Below are 25,121 nucleotides of genomic sequence, written 5' to 3'. Positions count from 1 at the left end.
TTATCTGGTTTTCCTTCTCTGTCCCTTTGTGCTGCCCTGTCTCCCCACCCCTCCACTCCTGGCAGGCTTCAAACAAAGAACAAAATCAGTAGTAGCTATATCCCTATAGCATTTCGACTATAGTGCTATAGCTGGCTTGGTGTAGCGGTTAAGAACATCGGCCTCTAATCTGGAGAACCAGGTTTGTTTCCCCATTCCTCTTCCACATGCAGCCAGCTGAGTGACTTTGGGCCAGTTCTCCCAGAGCTCTCTAAGCTTAACACAGGGTGTCTGTTGAGAGGAGAGGAAGGGGAGGTGACTCTAAGCTGCTTTGAGACACATGAGGCCGGTTGGGTGAGCTTGGGCCAGTCAGTTCCCTCAGAGCTCTCTCAGCATTTGCTGGCAGGGGCTCATGGACATCTGGAGGACCACAGGTTGACTACCCCTGACTTAGAGAATGCTCTGCCTTGTTTTGGAAAAAGAGCTGGTGGTTTCCTGGTTGCAGGTAGCCTAAGAGTAGCGCTGGGCGCTGGTTGGCAGACCATCTAGGGAAAGAGCCTCCAACCTCACATCCCGCTCTCCCGCACTGGTTGGCCAGATTGTCCGTTACCCAAGTTAGGCAGGCTATGGAAGCGGCAAGACATATCCCCCTGGCACAGAGATGAACTGCCCCATGCTGGTTGGGGTCCTGGGCGGCCCCAGTTAGAGCCCACATGCGGATACACGTGAAAGGGAGCTCACGCGGAGCAGCAGAAGCAGAGACGTAACTCCCTTTCGGAGCTGCTTCGGCATGGAAAATAGCTGAGGGGGAGGAAGGAGCTTCCTGCAGCGGCATTTTGAGTCCAAAAGAGCCCTGCTCTCTTTTTAAATAGCCTTTCCCCATAATCAGTGTTTCCCCTAATGCCCTTTCCCTACTGAGCAGAGCACTTCACATCCGGAGCAGAAGAGAACTGCTGTAACCTTAAAGGGGCAGAGGGCAGTGCAGGACCCCTGGGTGTCTCCCGATTGCTGCTGAACGGGAATTCCTGGGTTAATGTACAGCCTCTCATGCGCACAGCTTACAGCAGGATTGACCCAAGTGTGGCCCATGGACTACAATTCCCATGAGCCCCTGTGAACCACCTTTGCTGGTAGGGGCTCATGGTAATTGGAGTCAATGGACATCTGAAGAGCCACAGTGTGGCCACCCCTGGGGAGGGAATGCTGCCCAGAATTGCTTGGAGGATGTTGAAGGCCTGAATTCCCACAGGTGCTAAGGCCCTGAGGACACTAGGACCATAGCATGGAGGTGGGAGAGAGCTTAACCCCCGCCCCCAATCAAGCAATAAGAAGTTGCTATTGGCCACATGGGGGGGGGGCGCTTACATGTAGCTCTCCTTACATATTAAATGTCTTCTTTTTGGCAAAATCATGGCTCTCCTGGGGCCATCTCAGGTCAGCGAAAGGGGCGCGGGGGACGGCTTAACGTCTGTTTTGGGGAGGAGGGAGTAGGCTTGAGATCCAGATTTCTGCCCTATTTTTCATAATATTTTTAGATTTATCCTTAAGGGTTTTTTTTTAAGTGTACACCCTTAAGCGGCACGGGATGCATGCGGAACGCACAATCGTTGGATGCAACGTGTGAGTGAGACGCAGCCGGTTGGAACCCGCGTCTGGCGCCCGCACAGCCCCGCGCGCCCTCCCCGAAACAAAGCAGAGGGTTGGTGCCAACAAGCCCGCTGACCCCTCGCCGTCCTCCAAGGCAGGCAGGGCGGGCGGCCGCTCCTGCGCCCTTCTCGCTCTCCTTTTCATGAATGAGCGCCGGCCAGCTCCGTTGCGTTCTTTCTTTTCTTTTATGAATGAAGGCGCGCAGTAGCGCCGGGCCGCCTTGCTTACATTTCTCTCCTCGTGACGTCAGCGGCGCGTTCCATTCCCCATTCACCGGCAGAGAAGTCAAGAATGGAGGCCGGCGGGGGGGGGAGGGGGGAGGCGGAGCGAAAGCCGGCCGGAGTGAGAAGGGGCGGGGCCAGGCAGTCGGGCGCTCCTCCTCCTCCGGGGCTCGGCCGGCGCGTCCTCCTCTTCATTCATGAGCGCGGCCAAGGCGGCGGCGCAGCGTCCCAGCCGCGGCGCGATGCGCTCGGGACCGCCGGTGTCGGCGGCGGCCATGGGGGAGCTGCGGGAGATGGAGTGCAGCGTGCTCCGGCGCCTGCTGCCGCCGCCGGCGCGGGAGGAGTGCGGCGGGGCCAAGTGCCTGCTGCTCGACTGCAGGCCCTTCCTGGCTCACAGCGCCGGCTACATCCGCGGCGCGCTCAACGTGCGCTGCAACACCATCGTGCGGCGGCGGGCCAAGGGCTCGGTGAGCCTGGAGCAGATCCTGCCGGCCGAGGACGAGGTGCGCGCCCGCCTCCGCTCCGGCCTCTACGGCGCCGTGGTGGTGTACGACGAGCGCAGCGCCCGCGCCGACGGCCTGCGGGAGGACAGCACCGTGGCGCTGGTGGTGCGGGCGCTGCGCCGGGACGCCGAGCACGCCGACATCTGCCTGCTGAAAGGTGAGCGCCTTGGGGGGCGGCAACGGGGCCAGGACCCAAACCCCGCGCGAGGCTCAGGCGGGCTGGCTTTTGGAGCCCTCCGTCTCCGCGGGCGGCAGGACCTCAGCCGCGCTCCCTTAGCCTGCCGCGCCGGAGTCGAGCGCCCCTCTCCTCTCCACGTGTTCCGCGCCTCGCCCAGCCCGGAGCTCCGTCTCGGAAACTGGGTCTGGGGGCGTCGCTGGGCTCCGCGTCGGAACGGAATACCGGATCCTTCGCGTCCCTCTCTGGCCTCGGGCGTGCGCTTTAAAAAACACCGCCTTGATGTAGGAGATCGCGGGCAGGGGGGGAGAGCGCTGGGTGGATGCCCCCAATAGTTATTGTGGGGTTTGCTCTCGTCTTCCTGTCGCCCTTTTGGCTTGGGAGAGGGGGGGAATCTAATGGCTCCTTCCGCACACGTTGGATAATGCGCTTTTCTCCTGCCTCCCCGGGACCTTCTACCCTGGTACCCTTCCCCCCCCCCCCATGACTTCCGCCCTCGCCAAGGCCTGGGCTCCAGGGGCCGCTTCCTGCCCCCTCCGCTCTAGATCCGCTGGGGGAAAGGGAAGGGCGAGAAGGGCCGGGCTGCGGGTGACCTTTTGAACTGGCAGAGAGGGAAGTGGGAGGGGATCCGGTGGGATTGTTCCCAGGCTGGCTCCACGCCCCACCCATTCTTTCGGAAGGCATCCTGAATGCCTGGGGGCACTTCTGCCCCTGGGGAGGAGGAAGCGGAAAGGTCGGGGGAGGAGGGCCGCCGGACCCCTTGCAAGAGGAACACCGTCCTCGGAGGGGCAAATCGTAACCTGGAGGACTGGGCTTGATGCCCCGTTCCTCTCCCGCAGCCAGCCCGTTAGGTGCCCTCGAGCCAGGCATAGTTCTCTTAGAGCCGTTGTCGCAGATTGGTTCTTTCCGAGCTCTCTCCGTCCTACCTATCTGGCCAAGTGTCTTTTGTGGGGAGAGGAAGGGAAAGTGATTTGTAAGCCGCTTTGGAACTCCTTTGGGTAGTGAAAAGCAGGGTATATTTTTTAAAAAATCTTTCTCCTGGCCTTCATTTTCAGGCGACTGGAGCATTCTTCTCCTTTTGCTATCCTTAGCGGAGTCTGGGGCATGATTTCTTGTCCCTTCCAAAAGCAGCAGGGGAGGGGAGGTTTGGTCCCCACCCTTAAGTGGTGGCTTCCTGCTTGGGGGGGGGGAGCGAGGGATCTTGCAGCACAGAAAATTGAGGAATGTTGTATTAATGGGGGGGTCTGCAAAGTGGCGGCTGAGGGTCCCTGGTAAGCAGCAGCCATCTTTAGACTGGGCACCTCCTTTGAACCATGCTGGGACCGAACAGTCCTTGCATTGTTGGCCTGTGCCATTTTTTCCTCCAGCCTGAATAGACCCAGGTCCAGTCACCTGCTGCCCTTTCTTCTCGGTTGTGGTTCCCAGGCAACACTCTGCTTCACACGGCAGTGCCCAAAGTAGCATCTCCTGGTTTTTGGTCCCTGTGTCCGGCCTTAGGTGGTTGGCGGTCGAGGTGGCTGAAGTTACTTGGGGATCGAAGCTCCCAACGGCTTATGCTCTGTGCTCCGGCACTTAATGTGAGAGCCAGCGTGGTGTGGTGTAGTGGTCAAAGAGCGGCGGGCTCTAATTCAGAGAAGTGGGTTTGACTCCCCACTCCTCCTCCACATGCAGCCAGCTGGCTGGCCCAGTCTCCATTCTCTCAACAGTTCTCTCAGAGCTCTCTCAGCTACACCTATCTCACCCTGGTGTCTGTTGTGGAGAGAGGAAGGGAAGACGATTGTAAACCCTTTGGAATGCCTTCAGGGAGTGAAAAGCAGGGTGTTAAAAAGCCAGCTCTTTTCCTCTACCCACCCAAGCATTTGTTGGGTTTCTTGAACTGTTTATTTTTTTGAAGGAAAAGAGGCCCGATCTTTGGGTGTGGTCTGCTGAGGCTGCGTGTGGGACTTGTACGTCCTTCTCCTGAGCAGCCTCGGATGGGCCTTCCTCTTTTTCTTCTGCCTTTTCTTCTGCGTTACTGTCTTTTCCAGTGACTCTTGTCTTCCCACGATGCGGCCAAAGTACGGTGGACTCGGTTGGGTCATTTTAGCTTCTCGGATGATTTGGGGCTTGATTTCCCCTTGAGAGCCAGTTTGTTGTCGTGGTGAAGAGCAGCAGCTTCAAATTCGGCTTGATTTCCCCTCTCCTCCACATGCAACCAGCTTGGGCCATTCCCAGTTCCCTTAGAGCTCTCTTAGCCTCACCTCCCTCACAGGGTGTTTGTTGTAGGGAGAGGAAGAAGAGGCAATTATTAGCCACTTTGAGATTCCTTCAGGTAGTAAAAGGTGGGGTACAAAAAGCCAGTTTGTCTTCTCTCTTCTTCATCCCAATTATTTGTAATTGTTATTATTTATTAAATGTATAGACTACCCCTCTCTGCAAGCAGGCGCAGGGCTATTTACTACATGCTGAAATTCTAATTAAAATACAATACCCCCCCCCCCCTTGGCCATATCTGGCTGTATTTATTTACTGTTTTTATCTTGACTTATTTTTTCGTACCCTACTACTGGGGAGCCAGAGCAGCATACATCGTAGTCCTCTCTCCCATTTAATCTCAATAACCTTTTGAGGTAGGCCAGTGGCTAGAGTGTGACTGACCCGAGGTTGCCCTTCCATGGTCTGAGTGGGGATTTGAACCTGGGCTTTTGAGAGACGCTAGTTGAACGCTCTTGCCCACCCACGTTTCTTGGTTTAGTGGCCCCTGGTGTCAGCGCTTCCCAGACCTCTTCACGAGATGAACTGTTGTCTATTTTATTTCTTTAGTTAAAATTCTTTCCTCTTCCCTTGAAGGAGCTCCAAAGGATTCTGAAATAAAAAATGTTGGACTTTCCCTTTTACCTTTACGGCTTCCGAGTGATGCAGTCAGGGTCTCCCACCACAGTACCAAGGTGTGTGTGTGTGGGGGGGGGGGGGGGTGTTTCAAAATGGCCGCTGGGGCAGAGCCCTCCTACCTTGTGCCTGCCATTTCCAGCTCTTAAGTGACAAGAAAAGAAAGTTTTTAATTTTTTGTTTTTAAAAGTCTGCCCTTATTGGGGCAAGTTGACCCTCCCTCTCCCAAAGTTGAAAAAGACTGAATGCAGGAATATGGGGGGGGGGGGGTTTGGGGGGTGGATAAAAGCATGCCCTTAGCTACAAAGGAGGGCTTCCCCTGTGTTTCCTCTGCATCTCTGTCATGCTGAAGAGGCAAGCTACACAGTGGGCTTGCCTCTTCAGCACAGAATAGAAATGTCAGACGCGCTTACCAGAAAAGACTCCAGATGCTGGGAATTCTCTTGGGGTCTTGAGGCTAACAGGAAGGGGAGCAGTGGCTGTGCACCCTGTTGCCCCCGCCAATCAATTCACCTGTCCTGCTGCCAAGGCCCTTTAAATGAGTTCTTGAGTTCTCGCCCTGCTGATTTGGGGGGGGGGGGGGGGGATCCTCGCTCTGCCCTTTATCAAATGGAGCCACCTTGGATGTTTCATGTGCTTGTGGTTGGGAAGTTAATTAATGCGTCCCCTGAGCAGCAGCCTCTACTCTGGAGAGCCAGGTTTGATTCCACAGCCTTCCTCCACATGCAGCCAGCTGGGTGACCTTGGACTGCTCACAGTTCTCTCAGAGCTCTCTGCCCCACCGACCTCACAAGGGTGCCTTTTGTGGAGGGAGGAAGGGAAGGCATTTGTGAGCCGCTTTGAGATTCCTTCAGGCAGTAAAAAGTGGGGTACAAAAAGACCCAGCTCTTCTTCTGAAGTAACATTTTCAGCTTGCTTCAAGCTAAGGCAGGAATGCAGTTTAATTGTGTACTTGACACAGGTGTTTTTGATGGACAGCAGGCCCTACAGAAGCCCTGTGGATGTGGGCGGGCTGCATAGTTAAGCCCATACTTAAATGTAAAACCGAGGGACTTTTTTTTTTTTTTAAGTACAACTGTTCAGATTATAACGTGGTTGGAGGTCGAAAGCTTTTTGGCTGGCAGAACAATTTGGCCTAAGAGGAATGCTTTTCCGTGCCCCAGGTCACAGCCAGCGTCACGGCTTCAGGTGGCCGATTCTGTCCTTGGCTCTTACGAAATGGAGATCCCCTGCAGCGGAGCACCTGGGGGGACATCTCTTCCTGCTTGCCTGAAAGGCCAGGACTGTTGACCAGCCTTACCTCCCCCCTGCCCTCCCCGCCCAAATAAATCAAACCAGATGGTTGGCTTGGAAGCAGGAGAAAGTCTGCTCTTTGTGCGTCCAAGAAACCTGGTCTCTGGTTTTTGAATGGAGCCGCTTTGGCAGCACTGTTTTGGGGGGGAGGGGCTCTGCATTGTTTGCAGCGCAGGAGGGGGCAGCTCACCCCCCCACCGGACTTGGGCCGTTGTTGTCCAACTGGGCCCAAGGCAAATCCCGGCAGAGAATCCCAGGAGGAGATCCCGTGAAGCGGCTGGTGGAAATGGCCGGTTCTGGGTCGATTCCAAGTGTTTTTATTCGTGATCAAATCTCTGTGTATTATTGGTGGTTGAGTGTTAAAACACCCTTCTTTGGGGCTCGGGCCTGAAATAAATCAATCCAAACAGAGCCTGTATGCTCCGGGAGCCGCCTGGTTTGCAGTCAGAGGCACTGCCCTCTTCTTCTGCCCTCGCTGTAATTTTTAATCTTTGTTGCCTTGCGTTGGTAAGGGCTGCTTGGCAAAGCGGGTTTTGAAAGTTAGGAGAGGCAGCCCTGGAGTATATTTTTGTACGTTGGAAGCATCTGCCAAAATCTCAGGAGGAGGCAGCCAACCCTCCCTGCCCCTCCCTCTGATGTGTGGGCTTTGATTCAGCTCAAACAACAGGAGCTCATGGACAAGATAACAGCGAGAAAGAAAAAAGTTTTGTGTACACAAACACACACATACTAAATTGTAAATCAAGAAATATAAGACCTGTCTATTATTATCCAGCCCTATGAATTCCAAAAGAAAAAATTCTCAATAGTGCATGCCGAGAATTTTTCCTTTGACTTTCCAAGGGTTGGGTAATAATAAACTGGTCCTATATTTCTTGATTTCCAATTGATTGTATTACTGGGCTTTGTCTCTGCCATCACTGACAGCTATAGATTTTTTTTTATGGAAAATGGTCCGTTTGGCATTATTGATTCATTCAGGACAGAGAATTCGGCTTGTCTGCCTCAATTCAAATACTCTGTTTTAATCGGGGAAAGGACTGAGTGATTTTGGTCTACCCGGGTGCAGTTTATTTTGCTAATGTACTTATGTACTTATACGCTGTTGCTCCATGAATAAGGCCCAATCGAAACACTGGCTCCTTAAAGCATATATCATTAAGAAGAGAAAATGATTATGCAAGGAGGAAAGGAGAAAGTCTTAACTGACTAACTGTTGTGCAAGCAATCAGGGAGGAAGTGAGCTCAAAGGAGCAGGAAGTCTCCTGCTGAGCCCATCAGGACATCTAAAGATCACAATAAAGTCTTAAATACACTCATCACAGCGGGTTAATGCCCAAGCTGCATTAAAGGCCTTCCTGAGCTCATAGGGGGATTGTGGCCAAGCTCTTGTGGAAGAGAGTTCCACAGTCTACGGAAGGCTGTTGAGAAGGGCCTCACAATTCTCCCTGCCGAAGGTAATGTTAGTAGGAGCTCCTCGGGCACCAAGTGCAGGGCCCACTAGAGAGACTCTGGAACAGAGTCTTATAGTCCTGGAGTTGGAAGGGGCCATACAGGCCATCTAGTCCAGTCCCCTGCTTCATACAGGATCAGCCTTAAATGTTCATGGCAAGCGTTTGTCCAGCTGCTGTTTGAAGATTGCCAGCAAGGGGGCTTTCAGATAAAGGGCTTTAAAAGTCAGACCTGTCTCTTTGGACTGGCCCCAGAAATGCAGTTGATGCAAGAGGGAAGATGCTACCTGGGGCAGGTGCCGTCAAATGCAGCTGGGTGTTGCTTTCTGAGCCAGTGAAGTTTTCAAACAGCTTGCAAAGGCGGCCCCAGGTAGGGCACAGGGTGTAGTCTATACAAAGTTAGAAGAGCTCTTTTTTGAACCCCACTTTTTACTGCCCAAAGGAGATTACAGCCACCTTCCCCTTCCTTTCCCCACAAGTGAGGTGGGTGAGGCTGAGAGAGCTCTGAGAGAACTGTAGCTGGCTCAAGGTCACCCAGCAGACCTCACATGTCGCAAAGGGACCTGCCACTCCTCTCCCCACGCTAGGGCAGGCCGAGAGAGGTCTGAGAGAACTGGGAGTGGCCTGAGGTCACCCTGCTGGCTGCATGTGGAAGAGGAACGGGGAATCAAACCGGTTCTCCAGCCGCTGGTCTTTAACACAACACCGTGGTGGCTCTCCCAGGTGACCTGTCAAGTTTGCTACTGTTTCCTGGAATTTTGGGATAGTCTCTCTTGTCCTCCACAACTGAACCATGTTTTGCTTGTCCTTGTCTCCAAGGAAACTAACCCCCCCCCCCTCCGAGATACCGCTGTTCTGTAACCAAAGTCTTTGTCAAAATTAGTCATGGTGACGTGCCGAACTTAGTTGTGATTAATTCATCCCGTTTCCAGTAGCATTTAGTCATGATTACCTTCGGCTTAGTGTATAGGCCACCGTCCAGCTAGGGCCCGCAACTTGCGTTATTTTGACGTTGTGGCCATGCTTCCTTTTTAGGACTTGGGTCGAGCTCCGGGGAGAAATAGCAGCTTTGGGACTTGACATTCAGAAACGCAGCCCTTCTGGCTGGATAAAGTACTTGAGGGCAACACCGCACTCTGTGGTGTGCACGCATGAAGTGCCATTGAGTTGCTTCTAAGCTCCAGGCTTAGAATGACCTGCCGAACACCCTGGTGTTAATTGAAGACCAGGGTGTCCTTGGCAGAGTCTGTCGAGGTGAAGTTGGGCCTTCCACCTGCTACAGTGAGTAGGGCGCTTTTGCCATCCACCCCTCACAAATACATTTTGCAATGGCATCCCAGTTTGCAATCACCTTCCCTTCCTCTCCCCACAAGAGACACCATAGGGGAGGTGGAGAGAGCTCTGGAAGAACTGTGGATAGCCCGAGCTCACCCAGCAGGCCTCATGTGTGTCAAAGGGGCTTACAGTTGCTCACCCTTCCTCTCCCCACAACAGGCACCCAGTGAAGCTGAGAAAGCTCTGGCTAGTCCAGCGTCACCCAGCAGGCCTCATGTGTCTCAAGGTTACTTCACCCTCTGTCCTCCACAAATATATTTTACAATGACATCCTGATGTCTTATCTTTTCTAAAACTTGGCTGGAACTGTGGAAGCATTTCCTCGGAAGTCAAGTCTCACGTTATTCAGCGGAAAATGGTCAGCATTACACCCCAAACTATAGTGTTTTTTTCACAATCCCTTCTTTATTCTATTAAACCTGCCTATATCAGACCAGAATGAGCCTCTTGTGGCGCAGAGTGGTAAGGCAGCTGCCTGAAAGCTTTGCCCATGAGGTTGGGAGTTCGATCCCAGCAGCCGGCTCAAGGTTGACTCAGCCTTCCATCCTTCCGAGGTCGGTAAAACGAGTACCCAGCTTGCTTGTTGGGGGGTAAACGGTCATGACTGGGGAAGGCACTGGCAAACCACCCTGTATTGAGTCTGCCATGAAAACGCTAGAGGGCGTCACCCCAAGGGTCAGACATGACTCGGTGCTTGCACAGGGGATACCTTTACCTTTACCTTTATATCAGACCAGAACTGACATTCATCAGGTTATTGGAAGTTGCACTGCTAGTTCGTGTTCTAGTGGGGCATTTTCTCCAGGGAAAATTATCTCTGGGGCTGGAGTTCGGTTGTCGTTCCAGGAGAGCACCAGGCCCTGCCTGGAGTTTGGTAACCTCACCAAGAGGGACGGTGTTGAGTAAATAAAGTTAGCAGTGATATGCAAGCTTTTGAGTTACACAGAATTCTTCATCAGGTTTGAGCCAAAAAGCACATTCCAGCTTCAACTGGACTCTGGACTAGTAGAGGGTCTTTCTTGCCTGTTGTTGTTGCTGGAGGTAATGGCAGTGATGATTATGGTTAGTGTTTATCTGCTCCTCCAGATATTTTGTGTATGTTATCATGATTATCCTTATTATGGTCCTGTCAGGTAGTTCGGCCCTACCTGTTGTTTGTGGGTCATGAGAGGCAGTGGCTTGCTCCTCATCACCCATTCTGTTTAGTCATGATTTGAACCCAGAACTTTGAAGCTCAGCCCCTAGATCTCCTTGTGGCTTGGCTTCTGTAAGCTGCTAATCCCTTCCCGAACAATGTTTTTCAGTGCTGGGCAGGTAGAATTACTGGATACCGTTAAAGAGCCTCCCTTCAAACTCTTCGGGTGTTAATTATTTCAGAACAGCATCCCAAGTGAGTCTCTTAGCTCCAGGGATGCCCAAGAGTTCCATTTCCGTTCCCGTGCTTTAAAAAAAGAAATTAAAAGTTATTGGCTGTCCCCAGAGGGCCAGCATAAAAAACAAGGAAAATAACTGTTTGCGTTCATGGAAATTTTCTCCAACGTGGTTAAAGCTTCCCATAACTCGTTACTTGATTTAAAAGAGGGTTGCAGTAACAATGAACCGGCTCCCATTACCTGCATGGGGTGTCCAACTGGGGTCTGGAAGCCCAGATGGGCATTGGCTTTCTTCCATTCTTACTTGGAGAGCACCTTATTTAAGGGCATTCAGTAAAGGTTCAGGGGCCCACACATTTTGACTTCTTTCCGCTGAGAGCCAACTTGGTGGTATGGTTAGGGGTGGTGACTTCTAATCTGGCAAGCCAATTTGATTCCCTGCTCCCCAACATGCAGCCGGCTGGATGACCTTTGGCTAATCACAATCCTAATAATGTTTTTCTCACAGAGCAGGAACATCAGGGCTCTCTCACCCCCACCTGCCTCCCAAGCGTGCCTGTTTTGGGGGGAGGAAGGGAAGGGGATTGTAAGCTGCTTTGAGACTCCTTCAGGTACTGAAAAGTGGGGTATAAAAAGCAACTCTTTCTTCTTGGTAATCCTCCACTCACCCAGGAGGAGTCCTCTGCAATATCCACACAACCATTGGGGTGGGGGGAGGTTTGGGATCAGGGAAGGATTTGTGCTCAATTCACTCCCAGGCCTTGCAGCAGCCAGAGCTCTGTCAGGCAACTCTGTGTATGTCAAGACTTAAAAGCCTCTAATGTAGTAGAAGAGTTGGTTCTTATATGCCACTTTATCAGAAGGCGTCTCTAAGCTCCTTTGCTTACATTTGCCTTCCCTTTCCTCTCCCCACAACAGACACCCTGGGAGGGAGGTGAGGCTGAGGGAGCCCTGAGATTACTGAAGAAGAAGAGTTGGTTCTTATATGCCGCTTTTCTCTAACCGAAGGAGTCTCAAAGCGGCTTATGGTCACCTTCCCATTCCTTTCCCCACAACAGACACCCTGAGAGAGCCCTGATATTACTGCTCAGTCAGAACAGCTTTCTCAGAGCCCAAGGTCACCCAGCTGGCTCACCAGATTAGAAGCTGGCTCTCAAGATAATATACTTTCCAAACTTGGAGGGATCCCGGTAGCTCTTTTCCTGTACTAATCATGGGTGTGAAATGATGGGGTGGGGGTAGGGATGCCAGCCTCCAGGTGGGATCTGGCGATCCCCCAAAATTCTAGCTCATCTCCAGGTGACAGAGATTAGTGCCCCAAGAGAAATGTACCCCTAAAGAATCACTGGATTTACTCCTAAGAAGCTGTTTGTCCTCCTGTTTAGGAGTAACTCCAGTGGTTGCTGATAATCGAATTTGAAACTTACCCCGGCTTAAACTAATTGCTTATCCAATTTATACCCGCCTTAGCTCCTGACAAAAAGCCATTGGAAACAAGCTTTAGATACTGGAACTCTGTCTAGTATCTTTTGCTGCATTATTTGAAAATTTCTGTAAATATTTCTTCCAGTGAGCAATGGTTTATTAGAGTGATTTGGAACAAGTATATAGTGTTCTATTTCACAGTAGATTTGTTTACAGAGTCTTTGCTATTTATACACCGGCCTGCTTGTTTTTGGATACTTTCACTTTCTCCACGTACTCCTTTTCGGTTTGCCTCCCCTTGAGAAAACGGCCACAGAATACGAGTTGGTTCTTATACCCTGCTTTTCACACCCAGAGGAGTCTCAAAGCAGCTTACAATCACCTTCCCTTTCCTCTCCCCACAACAGACAGCTCTGAGAGAACTGTGACTGGCCTAAGATCACCCAGCAGGCCTCATTTGTCCCCGGGGGGCTTACGATCGCCTTCCCTTCCTCTCCCCACCGTAGACCACCTGTGAGGTAGGTTGAGGTAGGGAGCCAGAGGGAGCTCGGAGAGAACTGACACTGGCTCAAGGTCACCCAGCTGGCTGCACGTGAAGGAGCAGGGAATAAAGCCCGGTTCTCCAGCTCAGAGGTTGCCGCTTTTAACCACAACGCAGGCCCCAACCCAGCTCAAAAAAAAAAAAAGAACCGACCCGGTATTGAAAATTCATTGCAAAGTTTCATCGAGAGTAGTCAGTTGGAGAAGACAACCGACCACCTTCTATGAATCTTTCTTATTAATTTTCACCACCACACGGGTTCTTTTTCTTCTTTGAGCTATTTGTGGAACCGACGGGCCTTTTCCTTCTTTTCCCAACCCAGAGGTGGAAATCTCAGGGCCGGAATTGTCTTCTGGGCAACCCGTCAGATTTCTTTGCAATTGGGGCAAGAAGAGGGCCGGAAGAGCTCGATTCGAGCCCAGCCACCCTGTAAATAACCTGGCGGAGCTTTGACTTTGGGCGGTTTAGACCCCCAAAATCTTGGTTGGTCTTGAAGGGAGTGCTGCTTTCTATGCAGGCCAGCTCAGCTACCCTCTGAAGGAGCACACAAAATATTTGTCGGGAATTGGGGGGGGGGGGGGGGAGGCTGGCAGGCAACCAAACTTCGCCACCACTGCGGTTACCTGGCAACCAGCTTCCGGCTTCCCTGGTGAGGCTGTTTGTGAGGCCGGAAAAAGAGCAGGCCGCGTCTCTTCCCGGGGGCCGAGGACACTTGGGATCTGGGCGAGAGAGGAAGAGGGCCTGGCAGCTTCGGGGTAGGAAAGGGTGAAGTCACTGACAGCTCAATTTCACAAGGAGAAGCACAGAGGCCCTGAGCTGTAAACAGAGATTGCAATTGCACCCACTCTTCCAGGCACAGCAGAAAGAAGTTGGCCTGCTTGCTTAAAACAGATGCGGCCAGATAGGCCGGGGATTCGGTTTCCTAAGGGAGATGCAGGTGGTTTTTGCAAGGACCTGGAGCCTCACGTGCGTGCACTTGGGGTCGTGGTTCAGAGCAGTGGGCTGTAATCTGGAGAACGGGGTCTGATTCCCGACCCCTCCTCCACATGCAGCCAGCTGGGTGACCTGTTTCCTCCGAGCTCTCTCAGCCTCACCGACCTCACAGGGTGTCTGTTGTGGGAAGAGGAAGGGGACGTGGTTGTAAACCGCTTTGAGATTACTTTGGGGTAGTCATAAACGTGGTACAAGAAAACAGCTGTTCTCATTCACATGAGTATTTAAGAAGGTTCAGAGTTAATAGCCCCTCTTTCTCCCCAGAGGACCCAAATCAATTTATGTTGCTATTCTTTTCCTCCGTGTTCTTTTTGTCAAGACTGCCCTGCAAGGTAGGCTGGGCTGAGAGCATGGATGGTCATCCAGCCAACTTCCATGGTGGAGTGAGGATTAAAATGTGCATTTCCCAGACCATAGACCAGGAGTAGCCAAACTGCGGCCCTCCAGATGTCCATGGACTACAATTCCCAGGAGCCCCTGCCAGCATTTGCTGGCAGGGGCTCCTGGGAATTGTAGTCCATGGACATCTGGAGGGCCGCAGTTTGACTACCCCTGCCCTAGACGGACCTTCTAACCACTACACCACTCTGCCTCTTAGGGACTTGCACCATAATCCTAACTTATTTTTAGGGGTGCCTTGTTTTAGACTCTACTGCTGCATGCTAGGGACTCATGGGACCGTGTTCTTGTGACTCGTGTTCAAGATGCAACAGCTGAAGTGAAGGCTGGAGAAGTTGGCATCTCTTACCAGGGGCCTGGATCCTGCAGTGGATTTTCCCACATGCTTTGGGGGGCTTGTTTCTCAAGAGCAGCATTTTGAGGCGAGGAATCCCCATTCTATTGATTGGAATGGGAGTGGCTTAATGGAGACTGACGGCAGGGTACAAGCTAATACTTGTCTGTGACTTTACATAGTAAAGTTTTTTGTTTTTAAAAAGCAAAGTACCCCATACTTCTCAGTTGGAGTGTTTGGGAACATTCTGTAACGCCTCAGCAAGTGAACCAGTGGCTGAAATGGCCTCATTTGAGGCACCTGCACCCCAATCTGGTTCAGCCATCAGCCGCTCAGCTGTACCCATTGTCCAGTTTGCTCAGCTGTTTTTCTCCTGACAGTACACAATCTGCAGCTTGACCTGGCTCTAGCTCCGCCTCCGAAGTGTTATTTGATATATCAATATATCAATATATCAATATATCAATATATCAATATATCAATATCAATATATCAATACCTGGTATTTGAATCAATGACAGTGGGATTAAAATGTTCTTTTTAAAAGACGGGGAGTGTCGATGAAGGGGGGAGAGGTTGTGTTGAAATGGGACTGGTGCAGAAAGGTTGGAGGGAGCTGCTTTGTGCAAACGGTGCCCCGAGGGAGTCAAGTGTTACTTGGAGTGGTTTGTCCTCCGCTAGACCAGTTTCGAGGTGTTGACATGCTGCAGTTTCTCTGACTTTCAGGTGGCTACGAGCGGTTTCATTCGGAGTATCCGGAATTCTGCGCAAAGACCAAATCTCCCGTGACGGCATTTCCGCTGGCCTCCGTGAGCGTTTTTGAGCACGGCTGCAGCTCCTGTGGGACCCCCCAGCACGATCAGGTCAGCCTCCCCTGTGCTCACCAAGTTCAGATTGAATTAGCCTCCCAAAAAGCCATTTCTACCCTGACAGGTTCTTGACGAGTGTTTCAGGTTCTTGCCGAGGAGAAAGCCCTCGGGCAGACCTTCTCAGCATTTTTATTGTTGGGAAACCCCTGAAACATACTTAAAGCTTTGAGAAGCCCTAGAAGTGGCGGGATTGTGCAGAATATGGTTGGGAAGCAGAGCTGTGGACACGCCTACCAGGGGCCCCTCCCCTCCCCCTCTAGGCTCATAATTGGCCATTTAGGGAGAGGGGAGGAGTCAGCATGACCACATATGGTCATATCACCCGATAAATGTTTAACAAATCTAAAAAACAGATTAAAAATTTATTAACTCCCACCCATTTGGGAAGCTCTTCCAGGACGAGCAAGAAACCCCAGAGTTTTATGAAACCCTGGTTGAGAAAGTCAGTCCTAGGGGGGAAACAGACAATTTGGGGGAAGACTGTTCCCCCGACAAAATACTTTTTCAGTAGACCCTTGGTGATTTTGAGAAGCACCCCCTCCCCCCAGTCTCCCCCCCCCCCATTTTGGACACAATAAAATGCTCCTAAAGATAAAATTTCACTCCATCAGACCAGCTCCAGAACATCAGACAAGTATTCCTTTGTATGCTTTCAAAGTTATTTTTGGGGGGAGTGTTTTTCCCATGGCTTCGATTTCCAGAAGTTTGACATCTACACTCTTTCATATCCGTACGACGCTTTCGCTCTGCAAGCACGCTTCCCTGTCAGGAAGAGATAAGCCGCTGTTCTCGGGCTGTCCACAAAAGACGCCGAACCTCATCGAGGCCTTATCTGCTACCGAGAACCGTGTGTCCAAACAGGATTGGCAGCGGAGCTTGCGTGTCCCTCGTGACTCAGATGTGTTGATGGCGCTCCTCCATGCCGTTCTGGAGCAATGTGTCTGTGACACGCCGGCCATCGGAAGCCAGTTGTAGACAGCATGGCACTGGGGTTGAAGTCCAGATTCACACTCTGAAGGCCGGGATTCCCAACCGGGGCTCCATTAGAGCTCTCCAGGGGCTCTCCCCTATATCCCACCTCAACTGCAAGCTAATCCCGGCGTTAGCTGTGATTGCGGGGGATGGGTTGAGTTCTCGTGTGGTTGCTGCATCTGGGAGAGGGGCAGAGCCTGGATGCCTACGCCTGCCTCGAACCACCTCCTTTCTCTCCCCCCCCCCCCAAAGTCCTCTTCGAATGTGGCAGGGAGGCATGGCTGGATGACATCACTTCCTGCCTTCTCTCGGGGCTCCTTGAAGCCTGAAAAATATCTTAGGGGTTTCTCCATGGTTAAAAGGTTGAGAACGGCTGCTCTAAGGGAAGAATCTGGGAGCCCATCAGAAAGGGTAGGAAAAGCGGGACTCTTAAACCAATAAGTTCTTTTAATATACGGCATTGCACAGCTAGTGCCCAAAATGTAGCCATTGCTAAGAACTGATGGGAAATAGCAGACCTGATCAATTGGTTCCTTGTTGTGTCAGATGGGTGCTGCATTCACAAGACTTTGGATTCTGAAGCACTTTGCCCCAGCCTCTGCATTTGGGTTTTTTTATGTTGTCAGAGATCAGACTAGAATCTGGGAGACCCAGGGTGGAATCTCCATTCTGCTTGCTGGATGACCATGGGCTGCTGACACACACTCTGCCTAATCTACCTCGCAGGGTGGTTGTGAGGCTAAAATTGGAAGAGAGGAGAATCTTGGGAGGGGCTAAACACAAGGCACAAAGGTACAAGTTTAAGCAAATAAATAAAGTTCTGTACCATTATGAGAACATTACACGTGATACATCCTTCTGAATTTCTAAGGTTCTTGTTCCTTTTTATTTTGTCTCCATTGCTTAAAGATTGTGCTAGCAGATAGATCAGCAGTGTCCAAAGTTTCAGAAGCTGAGTAGAGTCTTGGCACCACTGCCTTTAGAGCTTGGTGGCTTCCCCAAGGCTAGCAGAACGGTTCATGAAAAACGAAGAAAATAGTCAGAATAATTAGTACATGTTGCCAGATCCTTAGATACTTTTAAGCACGGAAGTCCGGCTCTTGACCACCCAACCCTACAATTAGAAGCCACGGGAGACATTCCAATGGGGCTTTCCTTGGTCAGAAGCTCCCTGTCTTTTGTCATTGTGTCACACTGACTTCTCTTTCCCCCTCTCCTTCTTTCTCTTTTTCCTTGTCTCCCGGACCAGGGTGGCCCAGTGGAAATCCTTCCTTTCCTGTATCTTGGCAGCGCGCATCATGCTGCAAGGAGAGACATGCTGGATGCTTTGGGGATCACCGCTTTATTAAACGTTTCATCAGACTGCCCGAACCACTTTGAAGGACACTTTCAGTACAAATGCATTCCGGTGGAAGACAACCACAAAACAGACATCAGCTCCTGGTTCATGGAAGCCATTGAATACATAGGTATGTCCAGGCTTTGAGCGGGCAGAGTTTGAGTGCTGGATGCAGGGATTTAGAGACTGGGTCCTCTGGAGCTACGTCCTCCGGCTTCTGGAAAAACATCTAAGGCAGCTTCCACTCCATCATACAGAATGTTGCTGGCCAAACCAATGCCTGTTCTCACATTGTCTAGCTCAGGGGTAGCCAACCTGCAGCCCTCCAGATGTTCATGGGCTACAATTCCCATGTGCCCCTGCCAGCTTTTGCTGGCAGGGGCTCATAGGAATTGTAGTCCATGGACATCTGGAGGGGCGCAGTTTGACTACCCCTGGTCTAGCTAATAAGAAGCGGAGAGCAGCCCTATAGCTGTCAAAAGTGAAACCTAAGCAGCCAGAACCCAGTGCATGTAACACTGGGGAGGTGGGTTGCAGCTCAGTGGAATATAATCTGCTTTCCACGCAAAAGGTCCCAGGTTCAGTTCCCAGCATCTCCAGCTGAAAGGATCAAGTCGTAGACCTCTTCCTGAAAGCCAGTGTCACTCCAAGGAGTCCTTGATTGACTGGTGGTCGGATTCCATATAAGTTTGCTACATACTTTTTTATTAGGACCAGCCGAACAAAACAAAATGGCGTGAGCATTTGAAATTACCAGAACTCTTTAACCCCCCCCCCAAAAAAAAAATTCTAAGGGAAGAAAATCCCACTGGACAAGAGGTTGAGTCCTGGTTATATTGTTGTCAAGTTACATTTTGGAAGGACAGAGATGGCGAATGGCACTTAATAGTTGTCCAGACCGGTTCTGATGTCCCTTGCCCAGCCCCGTGAATTTATCATGGAGGAGGCTGTGGGAAATCAGCAGGATTTCTTTGATTCTGCACTGAGAAACTGGCAAAAACCAGACTGCCCTTGTAGGCTGCAGCAGCTTGTCCAGAGGTGGAGCTTACTTGTTGTGGTTTCTTGCATACCAGGGGTGGCCAAATGGTGGCTTTCCAGATGTCCATGGACTATAGTTCTCTTGAGCCCCTGCCAGCACATACTGCAGAGGCTCGTGGGAATTGTAGTCCAAGGAGAGCCGCAGTTTTGACACCTCTGTCCTATACCTTCAAGCGCTCGTTCTTCAGCTCTTGCAGGGTATCCAATTTTGCACCTACAAACAGGTTATGGGCTGGCTTTGGAAGTGCTGCGTTCCAATTGTGACCTGAGCTGACGCCATCGCTGTTCTCTTCTTCCCCCCCCCCCCCAATGCCTCTCCTCCCAGACTCTGTGAAAGCGTGTCACGGGCGGGTCCTGGTGCATTGCCAAGCCGGCATCTCCCGCTCCGCCACCATCTGCTTGGCCTACTTGATCATGAAGAAGCGGGTGAAGCTGGAGGAGGCCTTTGAGTTTGTCAAACAGCGCCGGAGTATCATCTCTCCGAACTTCAGCTTCATGGGACAGCTGCTGCAGTTCGAGTCCCAGGTGCTGGCGACGTCGTGCGCGGCCGAGGTCACCAGCCCCGCGGGGACGCTCCGGGAGCGGGGGAACGCCGCCTCCACCCCCACGTCCCAGTTCGTCTTCAGCTTCCCGGTTTCAGTGGCCGTGCACGCCACCCCCAGTAACCTCCCGTTCCTGCACAGCCCCATCACCACCTCCCCCACTTGCTAGAGAAGGGGGCCACCACGGGTCGGCCACCGCCAGCACCACGTCTCACAGCCCCCTGTTGGCCCACTGATGAAACTGCAATAAAGTACTCTGCCCCAACCCAGCCGCCCATTAGCATCCATCCAAAGAGGGGCACAACAAGGGCGGACGCTGCTGCTGGGACCGAAACGGGGAGCGGTGGGGGTGGGGGGAACTGGGCTGGAATGTCTTACCTCATTTTTCTAAAAAAAAGCTTGAAATTGTGAAATCCTTTTTAAAAATTGTTGAGTTTTGGAGTGGGGGGGGGGGGAAATCTTCAGTTTCGCCTGCAGAGGCTGAAGCAGCAACGTCAGGCTGGTCTGAATTTTGCTTAGCTGGACTGATGTGGGTTCTTGAAGCGCTCATGGGGCTCCCGCCACCATGGCCTTTCCTGCAAAGAGGGGGCCACCGATTCCCAAAGTGCCTGCCTTTGGATTGGGCAGCGGGTTACAAATCCCAAATGGTTGCTGGGGGTGTTTTTTTTGTTTTTTTTTTAAACAAGCTCGGATTTGGTGGAAGGGAGTCACACGGCCACAGGATGCCCTAAATGCCACTGTTTGCAAAAGACGCAATGTGAGTTTTGATCCGACCAAGCGTGCCTCCCGTTTTCAGACCCCAAAAGCCACCGTCTTCTCAAAGAAGACGAAATGCTCTGATGGCCAGGACAAAGAGGGGAAAAAATACTTCTCCAGCTGGAGGAATTTTCTCACGTTTGAGCCTTAGGAGATGGCCTTGCAGAAGAACCACTATTTTTTGTATGCCCTTTTTTAGGGTGGATGGGGAGGTCTTGTTTCTGTATCTCCCCACTCACGAGTAAACCTTCTCTCCACACTAAATGTTAACAAGCCAGCCAGCTAATGGTCCCCCTGATCACCTGTTGGCCTCCTCAAGCCAGAGGGGAACCAAACAAGCAGGCAGTCAGAAAAGCAAACCCTCAAACAAAAGCCTCAAGACGGGCGCGGCCGGGATGAATTCTCCCAACTCCGTCCTCGGATTACAAGCTTTACTGGCTTGTGTTCCAGGAAGGAAGGAAGGAAAGGTGGGGGAACTAAATAGGAAGGCCCTTTGCCCAAACGACCTTTTCTGGTGGCGCCTGGAGGGCGAGGCTTGCTGAGGGAGAACTTCCCAGACGCTTGACCCCTCTGGGGCTGGTCCTCTTGTTTTCTGGAAACCCCAGGAAAGCAACATTTTTTTAAAAAAGAAATCTCCCGTCCAGCTGGTGGTCCACGTGCCTTTCTGCTCGTAAACGCACAAGGGGATGTTCGTAGGAGCTTCCCACGGGCATGTTGCTCCCATATTGTGGGAGACAGAAGGGCTGCCCTCCTTAGCCTCAGTCAATTGAAGCGCCATGGAAGGAAGAGGGAATAAGAGTAACTCTTGCTGTCCACTGCGATCCAAGAGGATCATCAAACCTGAACTCCAATCAGCATCTCCGGGGGACAGGAAGGCCTCTTTGCCTGTTAGCTGTGATACAGCATAGTTGGGGGGGAGGAATATCTGGAGGAGAGCCATGCTTCAAAAGGGCGGGCCAATAAACTACCTTCCCATCCTGACTGCCTGTAGCCCTGGGCAAGACATGGCTTGAAAGGGGGGCTAGGTGTCCTCCGGGGCTGAACATTTTGAGAACGTCAAACAAGATTTGTAGTCGTTTTGAAAACAAGGTCTGTTGAGTTCCTTTTGGTTGGAACAGCAAGCTCACAGGTGGACACCTAGCCTTGGCTTAGCTAAACACTGCTCTTGAAGATGGAGGTTCCACTGAGCTGGGCTAATTTCTATCATTCATGAGCATGTCCAAGCCTTTGGTATTGGCATCATACCTTGCGGTGGGAGAATGTCTCCTGCAAGCTGATTTTGCCCGATTGCCTCCTTCCTACAGCCCCTGTTTCCCCTAGTGCATCCCCCCATGTGTGCCAGCATGACTTTTTAAGGGGGGTAAACACTTATCCAGACCCCACACAGTAAACGATCCGAACAATCTTTTTTGTTGTGTGCCACAGTGCTTCCTCTTTTCACTCTTTGATCTCTTGTCCTATCTGTTTCAAATACACCAATGCCTTTCTGTTAAGTGCTAGCTGTAATGTTAGGGGTAAAAAAAATCCCCCCACTCCCCATCAGCCAGATGATGCACTGGCCCCAATTAAGGCTGGCATTTTCTGAAAGACTTAGGAGTTCAGCGCAGGGAGACTTTCTGCAGCCCCCTACCCCATTTGGAAACAGCTCTTGAAAAGCTCTGACGCGGGGACTCTGGCAACATTCCCTGCAGCCAATAATCAGGAAACAAATGCCAATAAATCTAGAGGCTTGGACATCTTACAAGGGAACCTGCAGTGTAGCACCCATAAAGGGGTTATTTATTGTCCGGCAGAATTACCAACAGGAAGCGTATAATATAAAATATGCAGCCACGCAAGTACACAGGGTCATGCCGACAGACTGCGCAATGTCTCAAAAGCATGATCTAAGTTTTCAGTCCACTGATTTGGCAGCTAGGGAAGTTGCAAAAAGCTCTGTCACATCTCCATGGAAAGCACAAGCGTCACATTCCTGGGACGGATTATATTCTGTCAGCTGTCTTCCATACTCTGCATGGCAGGTCCAATCCTGCAGGCACCCAGGAAGGGGTAGAACAAAGTTTGTGTCTAGTGGGTCCTTTAAGACCAACAAAGTGTTATTCAAGGTAGGAGCTTTCTTGAGCAAGCTGTAGCCTCTAAATTCCTCCATCAGAGAATGAAAAATGATGGCTGGGGAAGAAATTGGCAGAAGGGCTTGTACAAGGTTAGGAACTTTAGAAGCCCATTTTTAACCTGACAACCCTTTTGTTACCTTTGGCCCAGGTTGGTTTTGCAACACACACACCCCTTCTTTATTACAATGAACAAAGGGGAGACAACTTTCCCCTCCCTTCCGTTTCCAGAAATCCTGCAGGAATCGGAGGTTTCCACGCTTTGTGTGGCTGGGGAAGATTTGGCCATTGTGTGCGAGATTCCCAGGCTGGGTGTAGTCCTCTGAACTGCAATGGAGGGAGGGGGGGTAGAAGGACAGATGTCTTTAATTCTCTGAGAGGGAGTAGGTGCTAAGATGTTATGGTCCTTGGCTAGGGGGTAGGGCAGCAAATTCCATTCACACCCCGGTGGTGTGCTGAGTCTAATGCAGTCTAATGTTCATGGACTACATTTCCCATGAGCCCCTGCCAGCAAATGCTGGCAGGGGCTCATGGGAAATGTAGTCCATGAACATCTGGAGGACCACAGGTTGACTACCCCTGGTCTAATGCACAGGCTTCATCATGCCTCGGAGCAAGGCTAGGCCCAAGCCTAAGGATTCAGCTGCTGTTAAAAGGTTATTGCTTTTCAAGCCCCCCCCCTTCCCGGTGAGAAAAACCCTCTTGAGTTTGGCCTGTTTGCCTTGCCATCACATTAGCCTTTTGTCAAAGAACTTCTCAAGATTTAAACCATTTCTCTCTTGAATGATAAAATTGTCAGAAGTGGAAGACTGGCTGAAAAGGCACCTGCCTTTGCACTGTTTTGAAGAAAGGCTTTGAAAAACATCACAAAAACATCCCCTTGGTTTTAAATGAGGGCTTGTGCTTCGAATCCAAGAAGCCCAGAGAACTGGCATGAGCAGTTTGGAAGTCAGAGGTCTGTTGCTAAAACAAGTTGCAGACTTGCAAGGAACTAGTGGGGTGTTCCAGGCAAGAGCTGTTCAGAGGCAGGCAATTGCCATTGCCGGCCTCTGCATAGCAAGCCTGAGGTTTTGGGGCGGTTCTCCATCCAAATACTAACCAAGAGCTATCCTGCTTAGCTTCCAAAATCTTAAAAGATCTGGCTAGATGGATAATTTGAGGAGGGGGGGGGAAATACTTTCAGCGCTAATCCCAAAACTGCTTCGTGAGAACCTCTAAACTCACGGGGGAGAATCACACATTGACTGTCCCGTTTCAGCCACTTGGACACTGGGAAAGCAACTTTCAAAATTGAGGAAAGCAAGTACCAGGATGAGGCACAGGAAAGCAATACTGGGTTTCTATGCCTTATTCTTGATCCTCCAGAGGAACTGGTTGGCCACCAAGAAGGAATACTGGATGGGATGGACCACTGGTTTGGGACAGCAGGGTTTTTTTTTTAATGCCCCCATATTTGTCTGCTTGTTACAGCACAGGTTTGGGGGCTGAGAGTGACGTAATACTAGGGCTACAAGAAGTCTGCTCACATGCCTCTTAAGATGGATACAGGCCTGGTCCTTCCTTTTGCAGCCAAAAGATGGGAGCTTAAAATGCCCTCTCACAAGAGCCAGCTTGATTCCCTTCCTTTCCTTCACGATCTGACTTTTTGATAAAGAACCTACACCTGGGCAATATCTCCAGCTCCCGCCTCCCCCCTTTGTGTGTATGTGGTTTTTTTACATAGGGTTTTTCTTCTTTAAGTGTGTCCATTTATTGTGTGTGAATTTTTTTAGATTACAAATGTTTTAATTTATTGCCTGATAATGATCATTTGAAGTAAAAAAATAAAGACAACAAAAAACATAAATACGTTTCCAACAGAGTTCTTTTTGTGCAAAGGTTGAAATGACTGGTTATTCAAGGTTACAACCACCCGGAAGAAGAGGCTGTAGAAACTTTTTTTTTTCCATTGGGAGAGCAAAAGTTTGAGTCTAGGGCTACCTTTAAGGCCAACCGGTTTAATTCTAGGTAGAAGCTTTTGTGTGCAGACATACGTCTTCAGATAAAAAGCGGGGGGGGGGGGGGGGTTAGCTTTCCACAGGCAGGGAATGGGAGGATTTTCTTTAAAACCCTGTGTTTCTAAAACTCGTCTAAATCACGATTTAAGACATGTTTGGAATATGCAGACATAGCACAGGTCTTGTAAGTCTTTATATTTGTCTAGTTAAGGGGTAGTCAAACTGCGGCCCTCCAGATGTCCATGGACTACAATTCCCATGAGCCCCTGCCAGCATTTGCTGGCAGGGGCTCATGGGAATTGTAGTCCATGGACATATGGAGGGCTGCAGTTTGACTACACCTGGTCTAGTTCAAGCTTTATCATCATGACCCTGGGTTTCCAGAATGGGTAGGAGCTGATTAATTTTTAATATATATTTTAACATAAACATTTATTAGGTGACATGTCCATATACAGTCATGTCAGCCTGCTCCCCCTCCTAAAATAGACAATGATGGGCCTGGAGGGGTAGGAAGGGGAGGGGCCCCAGGTGGGCGTGTCCACAGCTGTGCTTCTCAACCACGGTTCTGTACAATCGCCCCACTTCTGGGGTTTCTCGAGGCCTGAGCAACATTTCAGGGGCTTCTCGAGAGTGAAAAAGTTGAGAAAGGCTGGCCCAGTTGCTTTTGTAGAGGGAGAGCTAGTTTAGAAGGAGCTTCCCGTTTAAATAAATCAAACCTTGACTCATCAGGCACTTCTCCATTAAAATGAGGAGGAATTTCAAGGCTTCCTCAGAACACAGAGGCATAAATCATTTCATAGCCGCTTTGGGCCTGCAAAACAGTTCAAGTCCAACAGCACTCAAGAGAGTTTCAGGCCGTAGAGTCAAAGCTCTCTTTGTCAGACGGGAGCAGGAATGGGGCTATAAAGGAAGCCGAGGTACCCGGCCAGCAGCCTGATGAGAGCAGAGGGGAAATGC

General features: G+C 50.9%; 1 protein-coding gene across 1 annotated transcript; it reads left to right on the top strand.

The window, feature by feature from the left end:
• Positions 1 to 1,986: 1,986 nt before the first annotated feature.
• Positions 1,987 to 24,010, top strand: DUSP4 (dual specificity phosphatase 4). Its single transcript, XM_077345678.1, has 4 exons — positions 1,987 to 2,507; positions 15,264 to 15,400; positions 17,628 to 17,847; positions 19,081 to 24,010. The coding sequence occupies exons 1-4, from the start codon at positions 2,045 to 2,047 to the stop codon at positions 19,464 to 19,466; spliced, it is 1,206 nt and encodes a 401-aa protein (XP_077201793.1). The 5' UTR covers positions 1,987 to 2,044; the 3' UTR covers positions 19,467 to 24,010.
• Positions 24,011 to 25,121: the final 1,111 nt, after the last annotated feature.

The sequence above is a fragment of the Paroedura picta genome, chromosome 7, assembly GCF_049243985.1.
Source record: "Paroedura picta isolate Pp20150507F chromosome 7, Ppicta_v3.0, whole genome shotgun sequence".
NCBI classification, from domain to species: Eukaryota; Metazoa; Chordata; class Lepidosauria; order Squamata; family Gekkonidae; genus Paroedura; species Paroedura picta.
Note: the sequence above shows the minus strand (reverse complement) of the source record. Positions and strands in the feature narration are given on the sequence as shown.

Coding starts and splice junctions, on each gene's coding strand:
- DUSP4 (XM_077345678.1), top strand. CDS start 2,045: ATGAGCGCGGCCAAGGCGGCGGCGCAGCGTCCCAGCCGCGGCGCGATG. Junction 15,401..17,627: donor GGACCCCCCAGCACGATCAG/GTCAGCCTCCCC, acceptor CTCCCGGACCAG/GGTGGCCCAGTGGAAATCCT. Junction 17,848..19,080: donor GGAAGCCATTGAATACATAG/GTATGTCCAGGC, acceptor CTCTCCTCCCAG/ACTCTGTGAAAGCGTGTCAC.